At 33.4% G+C, this 22,787-nt stretch overlaps 1 protein-coding gene across 1 annotated transcript in view; it reads left to right on the top strand.

Moving 5' to 3' along the window:
• Nucleotides 1-22,352, top strand: part of LOC137404855 (uncharacterized) — a 35,689-nt gene extending 13,337 nt beyond the window's left edge. Inside the window, exons 5-11 of the mRNA XM_068091083.1 lie at nt 17,815-18,024; nt 18,174-18,263; nt 19,547-19,642; nt 20,014-20,183; nt 20,532-20,805; nt 21,369-22,071; nt 22,346-22,352. Coding sequence (XP_067947184.1) covers nt 17,815-18,024; nt 18,174-18,263; nt 19,547-19,642; nt 20,014-20,183; nt 20,532-20,805; nt 21,369-22,071; nt 22,346-22,352 — 1,550 coding nt within the window. The remainder of the gene's footprint in view (nt 1-17,814; nt 18,025-18,173; nt 18,264-19,546; nt 19,643-20,013; nt 20,184-20,531; nt 20,806-21,368; nt 22,072-22,345) is intronic.
• Nucleotides 22,353-22,787: the final 435 nt, after the last annotated feature.

The following is a 22,787-nucleotide window of genomic DNA, read 5'->3' as shown; positions in this document are numbered from 1 at the left end:
AGGCTTGCAGCAAATAAAAGTTCAGTATAATTGTCTTTATACTTACTGATTTATTATTTAACACAACTGTGCATTTCTGCTCTCGTGTTTATGATTTATTTGCTAGTGAGATGGCACAAAAGATGTAAGCTAACAGGCAGTATTTATCATCCATTCATTACTGAATTCATCTTGTTGATTCTCTTCTTGCATGAACTGTTTGGTTTGACATTTGTAACTTGTATGTGATTGGTTGGTTTGACACTTGTAACTTGTATGTGATTGGTTGGTTTGACATTTGTAACTTGTATGTGATTGGTTGATTTGACACTTGTAACTTGTATGTGATTGGTTGGTTTGACACTTGTAACTTGTATGTGATTGGTTGGTTTGACACTTGTAACTCGTAATTGATTAATTTTGTTTTCGCGGTTTTTAATTAGTCAACTAAATGTTTTCGATGCTTAAACAAACGTTGTTTTGACCATATTTAAGGAGGTGATAATTTTATCCTTTCAAACTCGTGACAGCCGGTACTTTGGCATTGCGTAGAATGTCTGAAACCCTAACAACCGGAATGCAGGCATCCGCTGTTTACAAATGCTGTTTCTATGTAATGACATAAACCAATCAAATTGGATCTTTTTTTACACAGAGCATCAGAACAAACTTTACTTTTCTCTTTAACTGTTTTCAAATATATTAATATATTTTCTTTATTACTTTCTTCTTGTTATTGTCCTAGTAACAGTTTTACATTACAAAATTTGAAATCGAAAGAGGTTTTTTATTTGCAGTACAAATTAGGAATTTTAGCTTTTCAATCTATACTGATTTTTTGTGTGCTAAAAATTCAAAGTTTTAAAAATTCAAGTGTGAGTCGTTAAAACAAATCAATTGACATTCTGTTGTAGAAACTGCTTTTAACAGACAACAGATTTTGAAGAGTCGTCTACTGCCGCCGTATTAGTAAAAATGGATGGAAAACTTATCGTCTTGCAGGTTTTAGCTGCACTTCTCGGCATTGCTTTAATTATTGCTTTGTGTATCTGGGCACGTAAGAACTGCTGGCTAAATAGAAACCAATCCCGGCCTGCACCTGTACGCTTGGAGCTGCAATCAAGACTGTTTTAGTAATTTCATGAAGTTTTGGAACTGGACTTGGCCCAAAGCTACATATTCAACCATTCCACGTTTATAAGTTTTAGTCTGAAACATGTTTAATACCTATTGTTAACATGTTATACCCATAACAATTAACTCTTACATATGGCCTCTGAGTGGAGAGTAGTAATTTTAGTTATTATTTTCTTGCAAATAGCTATTTTTAGTTCTCAAATCAATAAAGTTGTCAAAACACCTGAAAGTGATATTATGAAGTTCCAAAGCAGCAAAAAAGGTGTTTCTATCATTTGAAATGCATAGCAAGCTGTGATTAGGTACCTTGAGCAGGACAATTACACTGACGTAGCCATTGGCTTGTTTCTTTGCTTTTACCATGAACTTGCAAAAGATACTGCCTATTGTCATATGTTCACTTACGGCTCTAAGAAGAAAAATAACATTAAATAAACATTTCGTTTTGCTATAATACATAATGGCGTGACAATGAAACTTAAGTGCCTGTCAAACAACCTTTTTATGGCTGTTCGACAGGCTCACCGCAAACTGGCAACAATCAAGCATCTTGTTTAAAATAGACGTTGCGTCTTGCACTATGGGGAGTGTCAGTTTGTGTGTGGTCAACAGCTGTACTCTAGCCAAGAGGTCAAGTGTACTATAACAAGAACTTAGCTGAAGTAGGCAGAATTTAAATTTGAGAAAATTGCAATTGAAGTTGTTTTTAATAATTTATAACTATTTATATAAATTGCAAAATCCGTTTTGATTTTAGAAACTTTCGGTATTGGAAACTTAGTTTAAAAAACCAAAGAGTAAAACACCAAGCAAAAAACAGCAGCCTTTAACAATATAAGGAGTTTAAAGAGTCATCTACTGCCGAAACCAATAGAAATGTAACGTGGGTGGACAACTACAGTATTTTTTCTTATTAAGGAAACATGTGTGTCGATACAATCAGGAAATACTCTTACACTGCGCATTGAAAAGCAAACAATATTTAATTTGAGGGAACTTTTGCTTAATTATGTAATTAAACTATTTTTGATTTGTTTTGCATTCAGGTTTTAGGGTAGTGAATCTTAAAAAACTGTGTTCCCCTTTGCTGTAACCATAGAAAACTTACAAGCACTATCAGGCACCATTAGGTAAAACTAAGGCAAACAAAGCACAACTTCTAACAGATATTGCAGCGATTCCATTTGATGAAGTTTACATTTGAGAAGTGTGACAACAAGGTGCCACCAAAAAGACAAGTAATTTTCCATGATCGTATCTGATTGGCTAGGATTGCTAAGTAAAAACTTTGATGATGAAAAGGGATATCAGTCATTTTTAAATGATTAAGAGCTACTGTTGTTTTTCTGTAGTAAAATCCAAGTAAATTGGCTACTGTAATGCTTTTACAACTCTCTATATCTTGACCTGACTCAATCCTGCTTGAATAAAAGGTTATTTGTACCATTTATTGCTTATTCAAATTTATACGTTGTAGCAACATTTTCTAGAAAAGTTTTAAGTCAAAAAAATTATAAATTGATCCAAGCGTCCTCAACCATAATATAAGTGTTTATAATGAATTGATTATGAAAGCAATGCTAACTTAGTTATTTCCTCAATTAGCCTAAGGTCCTTCTAAACTTCAAATTTTACTGTTTTTAGCAGCTTGCTCTGATCCCCAGGCTATTCACAGGTCCTTAGCGTAAACTGTATATTAAACTCTCAAGTATAGGTAAAATAGCGAATTGGGTTGGACTGGAGAGGTGAAGTCTGTAAGTTGAGCATATTATTAGCTGTGGTTGTAGTGTACTTTATTGTAGGTTAGAAGGGCTACAAATGTTCATTAGCGCAAATTGTATGAAATTTGAAAAAATTATGTTTTGACTATTAGTAATTTGTGTAGCTTTATCTTTTGGTGTAAAAACATACGGGTAATACTACGCTTGCAGGAAATAAAAATTCAGTATAATTGTCTTTATACTTACTGATTTATTATTTAACACAACTGCGCATTTCTGTTCCCGTGTTTATGATTTATTTGCTAGTGAGATGTCACAAGAGATGCCATGTAAGCTAACAGGCATCATTTTTCAACCATTTATTATTGAATTGATTTTGTTGATTATTTTATTGTATGCGATTGGTTGGTTTGACATTTGTAACTTGTATGTGGTTGGTTGGTTTGACACTTGTAACTTGTAATTGATGAATTTTATTTTCGCAGTTTTTAATCAGTCAACTAAATGGTTTTGCTGGTTAAACAAACATTGTTTCGTAAAAATTTAAGGATGCGATAATGTTATCCTTTCAAACACGTGACAGCCGGTATTTTGGCGTAAAGTGCATCCTCATGGCTGTTTACAAATGCTGTTTCTAAGTGACGACATAAACCAATCAAATTAATTCTTTCTTTACACAGAGCATCAGAAACAACTTTACTTTCCTTTTTGACTGTTTTCAAATAACCTTATCTACTTTTTTCATTATAGTAACAATTTTCCTACTACAAACAATTGGTATGACTCGTTTGTTGGTATATCATAGATGATTATGATATGAATGAAAAATTATGATAGAATAATTTTGCAAAATATTTTGAGTCATAAAATGAAGATGAAATTGTGCTCAATGGATATAATGATACTGTTAAAACCTTTAAGAAGTCTTTAAAATCGTAGGAACTTGTATGGCTCTAGCCCGAAAAACTGACACACCTTTTTTTATTTGGTGAAATATAAAAAAATTACTATTATTTGCAGAATTTTTTAACAGCATTTCAGTAAATTCTATTGGATGATGAGCATATTTGAATATTTTCAAATTTTTTTCCAAACTTCCTTTCTTTGTACAAATTGTCCAGAGTTACTGACACACATGGACAAGGATGGCCAGGGTTCAAAGGGTTAACAAAATTAGATTAGTGTAATATACAGACTATTTCTTCAAGGAGGTATGTTGACATCTGAGAGTGAATCGAGTGTCACAAATGACCTCTGCATAGAAAAACTGCATTTAAGATTAACTACTTGTATTTAACAAGCAAAAGTTGTTTATTTTGAACAAAACTGAATGTAGCATGAATTTTATGTCAAATTGAAATTTGCAATGGAAAAAGGTTTTTATTTGCAGTACACATTAGGATTTTCAGATTTTCAATTCATACTGAATTTTGAAGAGTCGTCAACTGCCGCCATAATAGTAAAAATGGGTGGAAAACTTATCGTCTTGCTATTATTAGCTGTACTTATCAGCATTGCTTTAATTATGGCTTTGCGTATCTGGGTCCGTAAGAACTGCTGGCTAAATAGAAACCAATCACAGCCTGCACCTGTCTCTTTCAAGCCTCTTTTAGTCATTTCATGAAATTTGATAACTGGAATTGGCCTAAAGCTACACATTGTAACCATTCCATGTTTACAAGTTTTAGTCTGAAACATGTTTAATACCTATTGTTAGTATGTTATAATCATAACAACTAACTCTTACATATGGCCTCTGAGTGGAGAGTAGTAAATTTAGTTATAATTTTCTTGCAAATGGCTCTTTTTGTCTCTCAAATCAATAGTTATCAAAACACCTGAAAGTGATATTTGAAATTCCATTGCAGCAAAAAAGGTGTTTCTATCATTTGAAATGCATAGAAAGCTGTGATTAGGTGCTTGTAATCCTTTAATTTTACTGCTTTTAGCAGTTTGTTCTGATTCCCAGGCTATTTACATGTCCTTGCCGTAAACCGTATTTAAACTCTCAAATATAGGTAAACTAGTGAATTGGTGAATCTTAGAGGGTTGCACTGGAGAAGTAAAGTCTGTAAGTTGAGCATATTGTTAGCTGTTCTTGTAGTGTACTTTATTGTAGGTTAGAAAGGCTACAAACGTTCATTCGCCCAAATTGTATGAAATTTGAAGAAATTGTTTTGACTATTAGTAATTTGTGTAGCTTTATCTTTTGGTTTTAAAACATACGGGTAATACTAAGCTTGCAGCAAATAAAAACTCAGTATAGTGTTCTGTGTACTTGCTGATTTATTATTTAACACAACTGCACATTTCTGTTCCCGTGTTTATGATTTATTGTAAGTGAGATGTCACAAGAAATGCCATGTAAGCTAACATGCATCATTTATCAACCATTCATTAATGAATTTTACTTTGTTGATTCTTTTATTGTATGTGATTGGTTGGTTTGACACTCGTAACTTGTATGTGATTGGTTGGTTTGACACTCGTAACTTGTATGTGATTGGTTGGTTTGACACTCGTAACTTGTATGTGATTGGTTGGTTTGACACTCGTAACTTGTATGTGATTGGTTGGTTTGACACTCGTAACTTGTATGTGATTGGTTGGTTTGACACTCGTAACTTGTATGTGATTGGTTGGTTTGACACTCGTAACTTGTATGTGATTGGTTGGTTTGACACTCGTAACTTGTATGTGATTGGTTGGTTTGACACTCGTAACTTGTATGTGATTGGCTGGTTTGACACACGTAACTTGTATGTGATTGGTTGGTTTGACAGTCGTAACTTGTATGTGATTGGTTGGTTTGACACTCGTAACTTGTATGTGATTGGTTGGTTTGACACTCGTAACTTGTATGTGATTGGTTGGTTTGACACTCGTAACTTGTATGTGATTGGTTGGTTTGACACTCGTAACTTGTATGTGATTGGTTGGTTTGACACTCGTAACTTGTATGTGATTGGTTGGTTTGACACTCGTAACTTGTATGTGATTGGCTGGTTTGACACTCGTAACTTGTATGTGATTGATTTCATTTTCGCAGTTTTTAATCGGTCAACTAAATGTTTTTGCTGCTTGAACAAACGTCGTGTTTTGTACATATCTATGAATGCGATAATGTTATCCCTCTGAACTCTGACAGCCGGTATTTTGGCATTGCGTAGAGTGTCTGAAACCCTAACAACTGGAATAATGACAACCACATGGCTTTTTACAAATGATGTTTCTAAGTAATGACGTAAACCAATCAAATAAGTTCTTTCTTTACACAGATCATCAAAACGAAAATTTCACTTTCCTTTTTGACTGTTTTCAAATATCTGAATCTACTTTGTTCATTATAGTAACAGTTTTCCTGGAAGCATACTACAAACAATTGATACGGCTCATTTGTTGGTATGTCATAGAGGAATATGATACGGATGAAAAATTATGATACAAAGCATAATTTAGCAGATTATTTTGAGTCATAAAACAAGGATGAACGTGTGCTCAATGGATATAATGCTACTATCAAGGTTTTTAAGAAGTTTTAAAAACCGTACAAACTTGTATGGCTTTAGCCTGAAAAACTGACACACATTTTTTATTTGGTGACATAAAAAAGTTACTGTTATTTGCTGAATTTTTTACTAGCATTTAACCGAATGCTATTGGATAAGAGCATATTTAAATATTTTCAAGAAAGTTTCAAAACTCTATCTTCCTATTCACTTGTCACATAGACAAACTGCATGTTAATCTTAGCTACTTCTACTTTAGAAGCATGAGTGTCTCAGTTTATTTTAAACAAAACTTTTTCTGTATCGAGGACTTTGTGTCAAATTTAAATTTGAACTCGAAAGTGGTTTTTTATTTGCGGTACGCATTAGGAATTTTAGATTTTCAATCTATTCTGAATTTTTTTTCTGCTATGAATTTCAAAGTTTTAAAAATTCAAGTGGGATTCCGTAAACCGAAGCAATTGACATTCTGTTGCAGAAACTGCTTCTAACAGACAAAAGATTTTCAAGAGTCGTCTACTGCCGCCATAATAGTAAAAATGGACGGAAAACTGATCGTCTTGCTGTCTTTAGCTGTACCTCTTGGCATTGCTTTAATTATTGCAATGTGCGTCTGGGCATGTAAGAACTGCCGGGTGAATAGAAACCAATCCCGACCTGCACCTGTACGCTTGGAGTTGCAATCAAGCCTCTTTTAGTCATTTCATGAAATTTGATAACTGGACTTGGCTTAAAGCTACATATTGTAACCGTTCCATGTTTACAAGTTTTAGTCTGAAGCATGTTTAATACCTACTGTTAGCATGTTATACTCGTAACAACTAACTCTTACATATGGCTTCTGAGTGAAGAACAGTAATTTTAGTTATAATTTTTTGCAAACGGCTATTTTTAGTAGTCAAATCAATAAAGTTATCAAAACACCTGAAAATGATATTATGAATTTCCATCGCAGCAAAAAGAAGTTTCTATCATTTGAAATGCATAGTAAGCTGTGATTAGGTACTTTGAGCAGGACAATTACACCGACATAGCCATTGGCTCCTTTCTAGCTTTTACCATGAACTTGTAAAATATACAGCATACCGTCGTATGTTCGCTTATAGCTCTAAGAAAAAAAAAACATTAAATAAACATTTCATTTTGCTATAATGCATAATGACATGACAACCAAACTTTGTTGCCTGTCAAACAACTTTTTTTGGTGCTGACAGCATATTTGCACCTTCAAATTGTGTGCAACACATTTGAAAGTAGAGAATCCTGTCTGAACTTCCAACAGAGACTTGAGGATATCTAACTAAGGTTGCTTTGTTTAGAATGTGCTGTAAACATGTCAATGCATGGCAAAGACTAAACAGCTTGAAGGGTCGCCTCCATATAACACTCCATTTGTCTATTTTTATTCTATTTGGAGCTAATGTCTCCCATGATTATATATCAGTGAACATGATTGGATGAGAAATTTTATTTGGAGCTAATGGCTCCCATGATTATATATTAGTGATCATGATTGGGTGGGACAATACTCATCAAAACATCATAGAAGTTTAGCGTGACATGTGTTGCAATTTTATAAAATTTTATATAAATAAGTGTTTGTCATCCACTCATGTGTCCGGTTATAGAGAAAGTTTGAACGAGACTCAATCTTGGAACCTTTGTTCACAGAAAAGCATGCTAAACCAGTAGACCATGTGGTCACATTGCCATACAATGGATTAGCAGATCATGCTTATTACACCTATCAACCTTTAATGCTGATTGGTTAAAATACTCACGCTTCAACTGGTAAGCTTAAAGAGCATGATGCAAAATTTTCTCCACCATTGGCTGAAGTTATGATAACGACTTTTATTTAAGAACTTTGGTTACACAATTTCTTTGGTAATTCATCGGATTTTAACAAAATATTAATAATAACAATAATAGTAATAATTATTATGATCATAAAATGTTTATTAGCCTAAAAATATTCTTACGGGGCATAATAGAGTTTTCATGAAAATGCAAGAAATGGTATGTTCGAGATAAAATTGCATCAATGTTATAATGGGACTTTGATCTGTATAGCAGTGTAGAGAGGTGACTGCTTAATTTGGAATAATTTTATGCTTTGCAAAACATGTTTTACATATTTTAAATATGTTGCTACGCATGTCCAAAGCTAAAAATGCCAATTCAACCGATATTGACAACTGTTTGGCGACTCCCTTTGAGACCTCTTCAGTACTCCTGATTAAACCAGAGTTGGGAACATTGTTTTGGGGATTCAACAGAATATCACATTCGCGCAAGTCAGAAAACAGATAATTACTTATGTTGATGACATTATAGCCAATTCAAATTCAGATCTTTGTGATTACACAGATAATAAAAGTAGCAGCAGTGACTCTGATGATAGTGAAAGTAATAGTTTTGTAAGTGTAAGGGACATTGTAGAGCATCGTTTTAGCTTCGTAGCGATCGTAGCTTCACATAGCTTTAGCAATGCACAAAGTGAAGGTACATTGATTTTTGCATAGCACTATATGTTAAAATTTTAACAAAATAAAATATATTACAAAAATTTTCTAGATAAATTTTGAAGTTGAAACAAAATTGTATACATATCATGAAGCTAAATTGGCAGATTTCGGTGAAATGGCTGGCGGTAGGCCGGTAGCTTAATTTGTACATGGGTGGCAGTAAAAGGGTAAAGCTATAGAAAAATTAGAGATACAAATGTATGTATTTCCTTTTGAATGATTTAGTGAACTTTGATGATTCAAGACAATAAGTTTGGCGAATGATATATATATAAGATGCTGCTGAAGTTGTGCAATGCCTTGCATTTAATAGTTTGTTAGAAATTCAACTCATGGCTTTTAATTATTACCTCAAAATGTTGAAAACACGCGATAGGAAGGGTCAGAACATTATTAAAAGTCATAGTTGCTCAAACCTGAAATACAGTAGGTTTTATACAATTTGCTATACAATAACAAAACTTCAAAACTATTGGTAAAAATATAAATAGCAATATATATTATTATTTTTGGCCTTCGGTATCGGGCAGCATGTATGCAGTTTGTTTGCTGATGTTAACAAAAGTTTTACTAATAAGCTACATAATTTGCTCAATTATTGGTGTCAACTTTAAAATTTAAAACAAATTTAGTGTTAGCACTTTTAGAATATACTACAAACAACGCAGAGGAATTTTTTGTGGCATATGACTTGAATTGAAAAGTTCTCTGAAAATGCAACTTGTATTTGCCCATTTTAATACTTTAAAATGTCAAAGGGAGCTCATAATGAAAGCAACTTTAATATAATTTCAAGATGCTCAAAGCGTTACAGATGTTATGTTGACAAACATTAAAAGGTCACTCTTTACTATGGCTAGTAAGTATTTACATGTATTTAGATTTTGCATTGATGCTTTCAATTAGGTAGTGTAGGAAATCTATTTACATTAGCTAAATTACCAGCATGTGCAATACCCAGCTTTGTTTCCTATCCATCACAAACATTTTGCCAATGCTTATAATAATGCATTGCTCTTTTTAAATCTGATTTTTGAACCAAAGGTAGTTTTAGCAGTATAAGAACATATGCTTCTCTTCCTATGGGTCTACTCACTTTTCTGTAGCAGCAAAGGCCATTGTTTTTAAAAGGTCTGTAAGAATTGTATTACTTATTTTGACTTCCATTGGCGGTCGTAGCAAATATAATTTCAGTACAACTTGCATCAATAAAGTTATTATTACTTGTTTCGTAAAGTATTTGGAGCAAAACAATATTTTATGTGCACAACAAACATTTTTGCTGCAAGCTTACCAAAACAAACTAAAACGTTTATTTTTATGTTACATTTTAATTAAACAGCATGTTCTATTCAGTTATTGCTGTCAGTACTATGCAGTTATTGCTGTCAATGTTCTTTGTGCATTCTTGGCACACTTTTATGTTAAACTGCCAATGCATTAAACACTTTAGAAATAAAGTGTCCAACCAAGGATGCATAACATGAAATTTGTCACTGGCTTGTTTTGACCTATATCTAGCACTTTTTAGCCAAAGGTGTCTAGCTTTACTAAAAAATTTGGTAGTGAAATTGTACATAAATTCATTGCCTGCATACACGTCAATCATGATGCCTATGCTCTTATTATGTGGGTTCTACTATTGCCTGCTTAGCTAATTCACTTTCTACTTCTCAATAGCCTCAGCCTCCGAATGAAAGCTATTGTTGTTATTCCTATTCTTTGTAACTTTATAATGAAGGAGGTTGTGGTTGGGCAGCTCATTTGCTTTTCACTCTATTAGAAGTATTGCAGCACAATTATAACTGCAGTAATAAAATCTGCACAGAATTGCATAATGTGGTCTTATTCTCCAAGGTCTTCTCACTAGCAGAAATCACCTATGTACTTATGCAATTGTGGTTTGTGCTTAAAATGACTCATTCTCCTAATGTGGCATGGCTTGCTACCTTCTTGCATGCTAGTCAATTGATTAAATAGATTGTAAGAAACAAGTCAACCTCTCATTCCTACACAACCTAAAGACTTATCACATAAATTCAACCTTCTAGCGAGATTGTAGCCGCTAAACATTTTGCTTTTTTCACGCGTCTAGCCATTTACATTTAGCCTGTCACAATTGGTATATTTGTTTGTCACAATTGTTTTATATTACTTTTGCCAATTTTGTCATTGAATTAATTGTACCATATTATGGTGAAAAGGCATCATGAAAAGTATTTTACTTTGCCTCAATACCAATGCAAAAGGTTAGACCGGTTGTGGCCTATTTTGATATTTAGGGCGAGCCACTTTAAATACATGTACTATTTCTAAGCAACTTACTCATGTCATCAAATTGCCACGGCAAACAACAATGCATAGGTTTTCGCAGCTATTTTCGATTTGGATTTTACTGCCTTAATTGCAGGATCGTAATATTGTCAAGTTATAAGGTCAAGAAACCCAAACTTTATAATGCTAAAAGAATGAAATTATTAATAATTTTCATAAAATGATAACTTTGTAATTATACACGAGGGTAGCTTTGTGAGATTAACCGACACACATTAAAATAATTATGGTAACATATAGCATGGTAGCCAGCAATTGATGAGTATCTGTGACTCTGTCGATGCTCCTAACTTTTGTAACTTTTTAAAAAGCATTAAAATAATTATGGATGCTTTTTATTCTGATTAATAGTGTTAGCTGATTGATAGCACCAAACAGGCAGAATTATTAGTATACTATACTGCCCTGAGCAAGCAAGACGCCGTATCTTGATATTTGTAAATTGTTCAGCACAAGCACAAACGCGTCTTGGTCGAGCCTGGCATCAGTATTAGCAGTATTTTAGTTGTTCTTTTTTATTTATTATGGTGAGATATCCAACAATCTTTAGCGAAAAACTTTTTTGTGAAACTTTAAAATCAAAGGAGTTATTTCACTTAGGGCATTTTGTTTGCTTAAATTGACAATTTACTAAGCTGGCACTAGGCAATCAAATGCCCTATCACAGCAGATAGGGCCTTTTGATTGCTTAATTGGACTGGTTTCTCATTGTTAGTTTGCCACAAGACCATTTGCCATGACTGGATTATCAAAGGATTACAAGTTTAAATTCTGATATTAATCCGCAATTAGTCAACAAAATGATATACAATGTATGTTGCAATTCCTATTACTCATCCAGTCAACACATGGATTAAAGCCCTGTAATAGCCATATTCAGCTCAAAAGTTAAGAGATGATCAAATATCTAGGTATCCTTCAAACCTGATGTTATGAAATGAAAGGAATAAGTAAAATAGTAGTTTAAAAAAGATCAAACGCTTTTATTGAAAATAATTTAAAACAAACAACTGAGTGCAATAATGTCAGTATTTTAAAAAAGCAAAACCTTCCAATGGACATGTAATTAAAACAAATTTTTCATCAACTCTTTGAGTCGGATTTTTAAATCGAGACTTTTGTCACTTAGATATCGTCCTGTCATAATAAATATATTATGATAAAAAATATAGCAATAAGATTGAGCACTTAGAAGTGCACTAGCTTGTATGAGCTGCCTTAAAACAACCAAATATATACATGTATGCTTCAGTTTTGCTTCCTTTTGTTTATATACTCTTTGATTACATAATGCTGCTCATAATGTCCAACTTTGTGTATGTTCAGGCCAATCAAAACGCTGTATCTGCAAATAGAGCGCTTTGATTGCCACTTTGTGTGGTAAATGTGGATAGGGCGTTTTGCACATTGTGGAAAGTGCTATTTCTGGTGGTCTCAGATATATGAAATTTCGAAACATGTTAGATCTCAACCTAAATTACATAAAAGCACAAAAAAGTGAATTTTGAAAAACTTGTCAGATAAGGCGTTTTGCTTGCTTAGGGCAGTATAAAGTTATGATAATGTATTATTTTCATTGTAATTAACAAGTTGATGCATTTTAGTTGTAATTTGATACGGATTTAAACTAGAGGCTGAGTCATAAGTAGGTGACTGGAGTAAATGAAACCCTTTAAATTGTTGAAGCTTTAAAATCTATGTTTCAATTTTGTAGAAGAATATCGCATGAGATAAATTATTACTGCTTCATGGAATTTTAGTAATGGGAGATATGGACACGGATTTGCTGAAAAACCTAAAAACACCAGGCATCTTTTGCATCAATTTTTAATCTGCATAACATCTGTTTGGGCTATTCAAATTGTTTTGCTTATTTTGGTAGAAACCTGGTCACCGCATCCAAGCACTATATCCACCAGATGGAAAATGGTACGAAGCACAGCTGGAAGCTTTCTTGAAGGGGGGTATGTTGCTGATTAACGGTTAATTTACACAAGAGCGCGTCACATTAATAAAAGTTTTATTTCACAAAGTTTATAAGAAATAAGATTACCGTAAAACCTTTGTTTGAATGCCATGGCACTGCAGTTTTTAACCCTTCCAATTATAGAGGCAAACATTTTCGATTGTGCTTCATAGTATATGTTCAACTTTTATTAGCTTCAAATTCTATCTAAAACACTTTTGTTATAGATTTTATTTTTCCAACAGGTTAAAAATTATTACTATTCAAAAAACTTTTAATGCATTCCTACTTTGTGCATTGCTAAAGCTATGTGAAGCTACGATCACTTCGAAGCTCGAAAAACGATGCTTTGCCATGTTCCTTACTCTTACGAAACTATTACTTTGACCACCTTTGGAGTCACTATTGGAGCTGCTACTTTAATTATATGTGTAATCACTAAAATCTAAATCGGTCATCAACAATCATCAATAATGTCATCAAAATAAGTAATTCTCTGTTTTTCAATTCTGGATGTACTTGCGAAAGCACTAACTAATTTGAAAATCAGAAAGAATAAATGTTTCTTTTTAGGTTGAAAAGTCCTAAACAAAAATTTCAAATTGCTTCGTGAGTTTAGGGTAATTTTACAGGGAAATCTTCGGACAACACTGTCAATACCATAAAAAGTCTTGTACTACAACATAGTATTATTATGCTTTATTATTTATCTTGAGGTGTTGACTGATGTTCTAAAAAAAGAATCAAGGAGATTGACCAACCAGAAGCTGAGATATAGCCAGCCAAACCCAAGTCTACCAAAAAACATAAGCGTTTTGGTAATCATCATTATATGACATATGAAATCGACTTGTGTGCATTGGTCAATTAAACCAACTAATGTGCTCTCCTATAACAATGATGGCCTTTTAATTGGTTTAATCCCTGGAAGTATAGAACAATCAAATTGAGCCTAACAATCATTGCTCTGAGGATTTCGAACCAGTCCCTCTGACGTGTAGATTAGTTTTAGCATAAAATGATTACACACATCTATTATTTGGCAACATTTCGCTAGTTCAGCTCAGTTTTGTTGTTCTCCCACTTAGCTTCCTTATTCAGACTCATCTTTAGCGCTGTTCAGATTTTTTTAACTATAGCTAATAAATGGAATCAATTAAATCAATCATTAATCTCGGTTATCAATTGGACTTTTGTACAAATTATAGACTATTGACCATTGTAGACTTGTGTCCTGCATATATAATATTAGACGTGCCGCTTTGGTGTGCAACTCTAGACTCCTTTATAACCATGAGTTAGGATAGCATATGATGGATAATGAGCTAACAATAAGGTCACCTATGATGACACACTCTTTGTATAAACAAACGCAATACCACAACACTACATCCTTTTAGTACAAATTTGGCTGTCGGCCTACTGCTAGCCATTTTTACCTAAGATTGTCGATTTTGGTTCATGATATATGCACAATTTTTTCAGCTTCAAACTCTCTAAATTTTTTGTGTTGCATACCTTTGTTATTTTTCAACCTGTCAACCAAATAGGGCTATGCAAAAAATTCAATGTGTCTTTACTTTTTGCTTTGCTAAAGCTATGTTAAGCTGCAATTGCTACAAAGCTACAATGATGTTCTACAATGTTCTTTACAAAACTATTAATTTTACTAACATCAAAGTCAGCGCTGCTACCTTAACTATTTGTGTAATTACTAAAATATGAATTGGAATTAACTATATTGCGATCAATATACATAATTCTCTGTTTTCTAACTCATGAAGTACTTGCAAAAGCCATAATCACGCTAAATATTTCGAAAATCAAAAAGAAAAAAAATTTGTATTAAGTTGGAAATTTCAAAAAAAATGTTTCAATTGCTTTGCGAGTTTAGCCTAATTTTATAGGGAAATCTTTGGACAACACTGTCAATACCATAAAAATCTTAAAAAATTTGGTTATGTTGTCAATGAATAATAAAATTAAGTTACTATGTAGTTGCTAAGAAATTCACAACAATGCACATATGGCAGTGAAAGAGTTAATTAAACATCATGGAATCTCTAATTAAATCTCACATTCATCTAAGCTCCCCCTCTATTTGACCACCACTATGGAAAACGATTGAAAAATAGAACAGCACCCTTTTATTGAACTCTATCTCTCTTGAAAAAACCATAAGACACTATATAAAACACCAACTGAGATGTGAGTCAGTGATAACATATACACTGGGCGTTGAGCTTGCAAAATGCCACTGTTATCCGCCTATTCCAAAACTGTAGCATGTGCTAGAAATTTCACGCTCAAATAGTAGTACAGATATCATCGTAATTGCTAAACCATTTTTTTTTCATATATGCCAAATTATCAAGAATGCTTAAACAATAAAATTATTATTAGCCTGATACAGCTATTAATTCTTTTCATGGTGCTGCTTTCAAAACTTTAACCAAAAACACTCTAAAGCTTAGAAGTTAAAAAACTTGCTTCGATATGCATTGACAAAAGTAATAATCGCTATTGTTGTAACTGAGTCATTATTGGAAGCAATTTGTCAACATTCTTCTATCGATCATGTCAAAAGTTGGATCTAAAGATCAAAAAATGTTGAAGTGGCAGCCAACTGGAAGTGGTTGTAAATTAAAGCGTGGCATTCTAGTTTTCAACACGTCTAGAATAGCACTCAAATGAACATGGTCTTCAATTTGAGATTCTACCATATGTCAGTTCAGCTGTATTTTAGAATGTAATAATATTGGAGTTCTTGGCTAAGATTAAAATAGCAAGGATAACTTGCAAATATTGACGCAAAACGCTTTTAGTTCTAAATGAGGCTCTGCATTCATATACATGTATTTGCGTATCACTGATGCATAAATTTAAGAAAGAACCCCACAGTCTAATTTTTGGTGTAGTAGCATCTTATCAAAAATGCCTTAATTTTAGATAAGTGCAGAGTGACATATATGGATGACCAACACCAAAGAGTGATTTGTAGACATCAGATTAAAGGTGTGTAATATTACGATAACTTGCTTTAAACCAACACGATGTATATTTGAGCCAAGCATGATTATTTTGCTGTAGCCTAATTGCAGTGTTAAAAATAAAGGGGCCTTTTTTTTTAAGTATTTTAGTCAAATTCATTGTCTACATAAATGCTGACTCTAGTCTTTGTGTTGTATTGCTGTCAGGTTACATAATGTACATGTATGTAGCTCTCCTAGTTAAAGGCAATCATCTAGCCTACAAAGGAATCTGGTATAGTCCCTCCTAGTCATTATGTTCTACAGTATTAATCACTTAGCTATTGCATAATTATGAATTAGAAAAGGTTCTCTATCATTAACCCACTACGTTAACCCACTACGTTTCCATGACTCACATGATTCGCATTTGTGGTTGTGCTGCGCTCTGAAATTGAGCGTTTCAATGAACACTGGCGGGATGTTGTTTAATCGCAGCTCTTGACCTCATAGGTTCAGTGATAGCCTAATTAATGACTTTATCAATAGCTACACAGCCTTGTCACGCTAAGCTTAGCAGCAATGGCTCAGAACATTGGTCATTGAAACTGCTGAAACCGAAGTAAAAAAAACCTGAAAATGTTTATAATGGAATTGCCAGCAATATGCTGCCAATGCTATTTGTGTGAAAAAAAATATAAACAGCAATGGCAAGTTTACTTCATAACTCTAAAGATTTCCGAAACTGACAAATCCCAAATTGTTTGGGTGAACCAAATTGGTCAAGAGCCAAAGCGTTCGAGAACCAAAGTTCCACTGTATAAAAACTAGGATCAATCTTGTAAAATTACTTGCATTTACTAGTTTGTTAGAACTGCAACTGATGCATTGTTATTGCTACTTTAGAATGTTAAAAACAGCCATTAAAAAAGGCCAAAACATTACTGGACTTCACTGATTCTCAAACCTGTCAGATACTAGCTCCAATGCAAGTTATAAAGCCACACTGCACAATTATTGGTAAGAATATAATTCTTTAATGTTTTAAGTGTTCCTTCACTAAAAATTTTAAAGTAATATTGCACCTAAATTCAATGCCTACATGAAGTTTAATGCTTAATCTCATCGTCCATGAGTTCTACTTCGGTCTGGTTACAGAAAATCTCTGGCATTATTCAGACAATACTAGTCAATATTAGTCAATACTAGACAATATTAGTCTGACATATAATCTAGTGTGCTTAGACATAGTAATGTGATTAAACCTATTTTGTTGAACACTTAATTGCTAGTTATGAAATATGAAAAGTTCTGCTGTTATCTATTGCAGTTTTCAAGTAGCATTGATAGCAATATTTAAACTTAAAGAAGTTCTCTATAAGCAAGAAGTTTTTGCTATTGTAGTTAAATAATTTTTTAGAAAAATTGAACATACAAAACATATTTTGTATTTAAAATATTGGCTCATATAATGCGCACATTGACATCGTCTAAAGAATCTCAAGACATCAATGTCTTGTCTTTTATGTTCAATATTATGAAGTTTCAGTAATAATACTAGTAATAATAAATACTTGATGTTTGTAATAATATAATCATCTTTCCTAAAATGGTCCAATCAGTCACTGCTAGTTTAAAAATTTCTTTCCAAGCTAAACATTTTTATTTTAGAAGTATTCAACAAGTGTGATGTGAAAGAAACTCAAAATATCTGTTCTTCGGTGGAACAACTTCAATCGTCTCAAGAATCCGCATCGTTGTCAAGTGCAGATGATAGCGATGCTGACCCAGCCTATGCAGAAGAAAATTATGAAAATTTCTCTGAGAGTTCTATTGACAGTGACATGGAGTGTCGGTTTTCTCTCACTGAACCGAAAGCCAGTGAGTTTATGCAATTGAGTGATCCACAAGCTTTAACCACAAGACTATGTAGACATGAGATGCTAAATGCTTAATTTTTATAGTTTTTATTTCCTAGCAAAAAATGCTTATATATTCATTGTGCTATCACAATAGGTCATGTCTTACAGGGAAAAAAACCATTAAAAAAGGAGAGCGCAGTCCAAAAGACAGACAAGAGAAATTAGACAGCCACTCAGAAACATCTACGCCAAGCAGAAGTAGGTGATCAGCAACCTGAAAACAACTGTAAAGGTTTTCAAGCTTTTTTTCAAACAATTGAAACTTTTAAATTTCATAACATAAAATAAGTGTTTTGTTGAAATATATTAGGAGAAAAAAGATAAAACTTTAATTGTGTTTAAATATAAATGCAAAGCCATTAGCAAGTAATGGCTATGTATAGTCTGTTTTGCTATGATTACAATGGAAAATTATTGGGTATACGCTTATATGATTTTAGTTCATTTCAGTTGTGTTTCAGAGTTGGCATCATAAGGAGGAAATAATGTTAAGCGTATCAAGTGGTATAGAAACCCATAGTAGTTATCTAATGCAATAACTGCATGATAAAACCATTAAAATCATCATCCTTGAAAAAGTATCAAAACAATATGTTAACCTTAGTAACTATAGTTACCTACAATAACTTTAGTGCATTTCGTGGCTATGATCTGCAAGAAAATGTAACAATACAATGTATTAAATGCAGAGTTCAGACCTTCAGACAGACGTGTAACATGAATGCTGACTCTAATTTATTTAAACTTAGCTCACTAAAATATACTTAAAGGAAGTTTTAGTATGCATTTTCAAGAACTTTAGACTGAATTTCTATTACCCATCTGTTTGTGAACCCGTTTTTACTATAGGCCCTAGGGATAACGCTGAACTGAAATATGATCGCCAAATTTTAATTTCAAGATAAATTTTTGTTGATATAACTTTGCAGAAAACAAATTAGTCCTAGTAGGGCTAGAATAAAAGTATTGTACTTCATAGGGGTGATGAAGTTCATAGAAATTTAATCAATACATTATTTAGCTTGGTAAATTGACAAAAGGGTGTATAAAGTAGACTATATAGTAGAATCTGAGCATTGTAAGAGCTTTGGTAGACTCACGGTTAGACAATTGGATTACCAACCCGTGGTTGTGATCTTTTTGGGTTCAAACCCATCAGGATGTGAGATTTTAAATCAAAGATTTTAATAGTGTTAATTGGACACACCAAAGGAGATACATACAGACAAACTTTGAGATTTATTTATATATATAGAAGCTGCAAATTTTCCGTATCCTAATTTATTTCAAAACACTCAAGGAATTAGTTCATCATAATGGAGTTCTAAATCAATTTGCATACTTGTGACATTGTTGGCTTTATCAAGGTTAGAATTAACTAAGTCTAGTAAATTAGTATTTTCTATTACTACTGTCAAACATGACTCGATAGAACAATGCATTAGTTCATCCTAACAATTTGTTGAACTGTTTTTATCCAGAACGGCAGCACACTATCGAAGACATAGCATATGGAGACAGTTCGGAAGATGATGAGCAGACCCACTATGCATCATGGAACAAACAGATGGCTTCAGGTGAGAGAGCTTAAGAAGGCTTGTCAGTTAATCAAAATAATTCTTGATGACAATAGGCACTTTTAGCACTCACGTATAAACATGCGTGAGTGCTGAAAGTGCTCATATACATAATTCTTTTTGCTCATTGCATGCGCGCTTAACTGCATTTCATTAATGAAATAAAAAAAGGCCTAAAATAATATCCTCATTAATAAAGAACAGGTTGTGTGTCTGGTGTTATAACTCATGGGCAATATAGCGATTTCAAGATGAATCAAGTTAACGCCTATAATGCCTAGCGTGCGTGCTCAACTGCATATGTCTAAATTTGTAGTAACAGTCTCCGTTTGCAAAGTCCCAAATGGCAAAAAAAAGTTATTCTCGAGCAGATTGGTGTCTGTATTGTAAACAGCTCTTCACCTCTCGCATATCGCGGCATTACAAATGCCAGCACCAAGAAAGGAGTTTGGTTCAAGAGGCTATCTTGCTGCCAGACAAGCAACAGCAAAAAGTGCTCTACAAGTTGCAACAGCTAGGAAACTATCAGCATAACTGCACGGTATGTTCTCATTTGCGGCTGTAGGTGATAGAGTGCCTTGATGTTCAATTTGCTAGCTCCCTTGAATAGGCTCAGTCATTAGTTCATTAGCTAAATTAGTTTTAGTTGTGCTAAAATAGGTAAAGGGTATAGCTATTTGTGCAAAAATTTGGAGAACAGTGAGGGTATCAACTCATACATGTATGTTTGTGGACAATTATATTATTTGCTTTAAATTTCAAATAGCTAGGCCAACGATTTAAAATTTAAATACATGTTTAATCTAACTATCGAGTTTTCATTACTTTGCAAAGAAACATTGTCATCCAGTATGCATGACATTTTGTTATTGCTATATCAATGTTTCAGGTTATTGCTGCTGGAGAAGGAGAACTGGTAGTTAATCGCAGACCTACAGTACCCCTTCCTGCCTACCAATTTTTGCCCTGCACAATCTGTTTGGGATTCTTTAATAAAGAAACTTTATCAGACCATGTGAGAAAGTGTCCCCTGGCAAACAAAAGTATGAATCCTACTAACGCTAGCCAAGAAGGATACCTCATGCTCGTGCCACATCTGCCCAAAAGCACCCAGCTAGAGACAAAAATATTGCTAGGAAAGAAAGAAACAAAGGAGAACCGAGGTAATTTTTTTAATATTAAAAACTGAATAATATTACGCTTTATATTGGTCTAAATTAAACCGACTACCAAGCTGGTTACATCAGTAAATCCTGAAAACCTATGAAAAAACAAAATGAAGCTTTTTCAACTTCTCTTGTATAAAATTGAAAGTTATTAGTTTCACAAATGTTTATTTACCTTTTGGCTTCTTTCTATCTACAGTTTTCTTTTGCATGGTATACTTCATGTATTATTGAATTCCGTTTTTATTGCTTTGTAGTTCAGTCTGCTTCTAATTTTTCACCCTTTGCTCAAACTTTTTTGCTTTTGTTTTCATCCTCTTGATTTTTTACCTAACATTGCTCCGAAAGTCTCATGTTGTAGTATTTCTGTTTTTTACTGTCAACTTTTTTATCTATGTTGGTCAAATTTGTCTACAGCAGTGTTTGCCTTGACAGTTGTACTTAATCACTAGTAATCTAATGTCAAAAGAGTGTTTGTTATAATTCGTTCAAGCATTTTTTTAGCTCTTTGACTATTATTGTAACTGTCTTTCCATTCGCACTTTTAAAACTATTTTTAGGTCTGCTGGCTATTATCAAAAAAGATGAATTGATCAAACTCTTTGGAATAAACCAGCTTTTGAGAATGGGTGAAAACCTTAGGTTCAGCGATATCAACAACATTTGCAACAAACTGAAAAGTTTAGCCCGCCTCCTCCAGGCCGTTCGGGCAGAGAGTGAAACTTGGCATGACTTTATGTCATACTATTGTCCGAAGTATTATGATTGCTTTGTAAGAGCATCAACAGGTTTAAGCAAAAAGAGTAGCCAACTTGGTTTGACCCTCGGTCACTATGTCAAGCAATTGTGCCATCTGAGGATTGCGGTAGCGGTGAAGGCGTCAGATACCGATGGTGAGAGAAGCGGTGAGCAGTTTTTAAAATTATGCATGGCGAGCTGGACCACAAATGTCGTGTCAGCAATCTGCAAAAGACAGAGACTGGCGAAGCTTAATCAAGTAATCAACCTTCCACTGACCGCTGATTTATTGAAGCTAACTAAGTTTATTGACCGAGAAGTGAGCGAGCAATTGGCGTCCCTTACCAATCGTGTATGGCTGGTGAAGTTGGTGATTTCAGCTCTCATCTTGTTTAACAAAAGAAGGCCAATGGAGGTGCAGGATTTGAAGGTAGCGGACTATAGGCTTTCTTTGGCGGCTGACCAAGAGCAAAGGGAAGAAATAACAAATAATTTGTCTGTAGAAGAGAAATTAGTGGCTAGCAGGTTAGTTTTTTTTATTTCAGGGTAATACATTATTGAGATTTGATGTAATAATGATTGTTAATCCTGATGATTTTTTTACATGCACGCTCACTGACTCACTCACACATACACGCACACTCGCGCGCACCCACACACACAAGTGGCAAACCATTTAGGTTTACAATTAGCTACTGAAGTACTCTATAAAGGTGCTCGTTCAAATAGCTTTTGTGGTATGTGTGTGTGTTTTTGTGAGCTTAAAATTGTGCCAAAATAGAGTCCTGTGTATTTTCAGATGTTAAACTGAACCTTGACAAGCAATGTGTACTTTTGATATATTTTTGTATTAGCAAGGTTATTGTTGCAATTAAAGTGTTTGTCAAGTTTTTAATTTTTACTAAAACCTAATATTCTAAAGAGTATCTAGTATGTATCATACATGATACATACTAGATTTACCTGTGTGGCTGTTTGGAATGAACACACTAATTATAACTAATTTTTGCTGTGGTAGAACGGAAATAACTTTTGGGTCAGAATTAATTCTGCATCTAACTTTTTGCAATTTTCCTTAGTTAATTTTTATTAAACAATAAGAATAATGTAATATAGGCCAAAGTAGCTTTTGAGTGAAATAGTAAAATTAAACTTTTCTGAATTATTTTGTTAGTTGCAAGAAACTTTTATTGCTTGCAAAATATATTTAGTTGTTTCCTAAATGGTAGTAGCTCAATATT

This window comes from Watersipora subatra, chromosome 9 (genome assembly GCF_963576615.1).
Source record: "Watersipora subatra chromosome 9, tzWatSuba1.1, whole genome shotgun sequence".
NCBI lineage: Eukaryota > Metazoa > Bryozoa > Gymnolaemata > Cheilostomatida > Watersiporidae > Watersipora > Watersipora subatra.
Note: the sequence above shows the minus strand (reverse complement) of the source record. Positions and strands in the feature narration are given on the sequence as shown.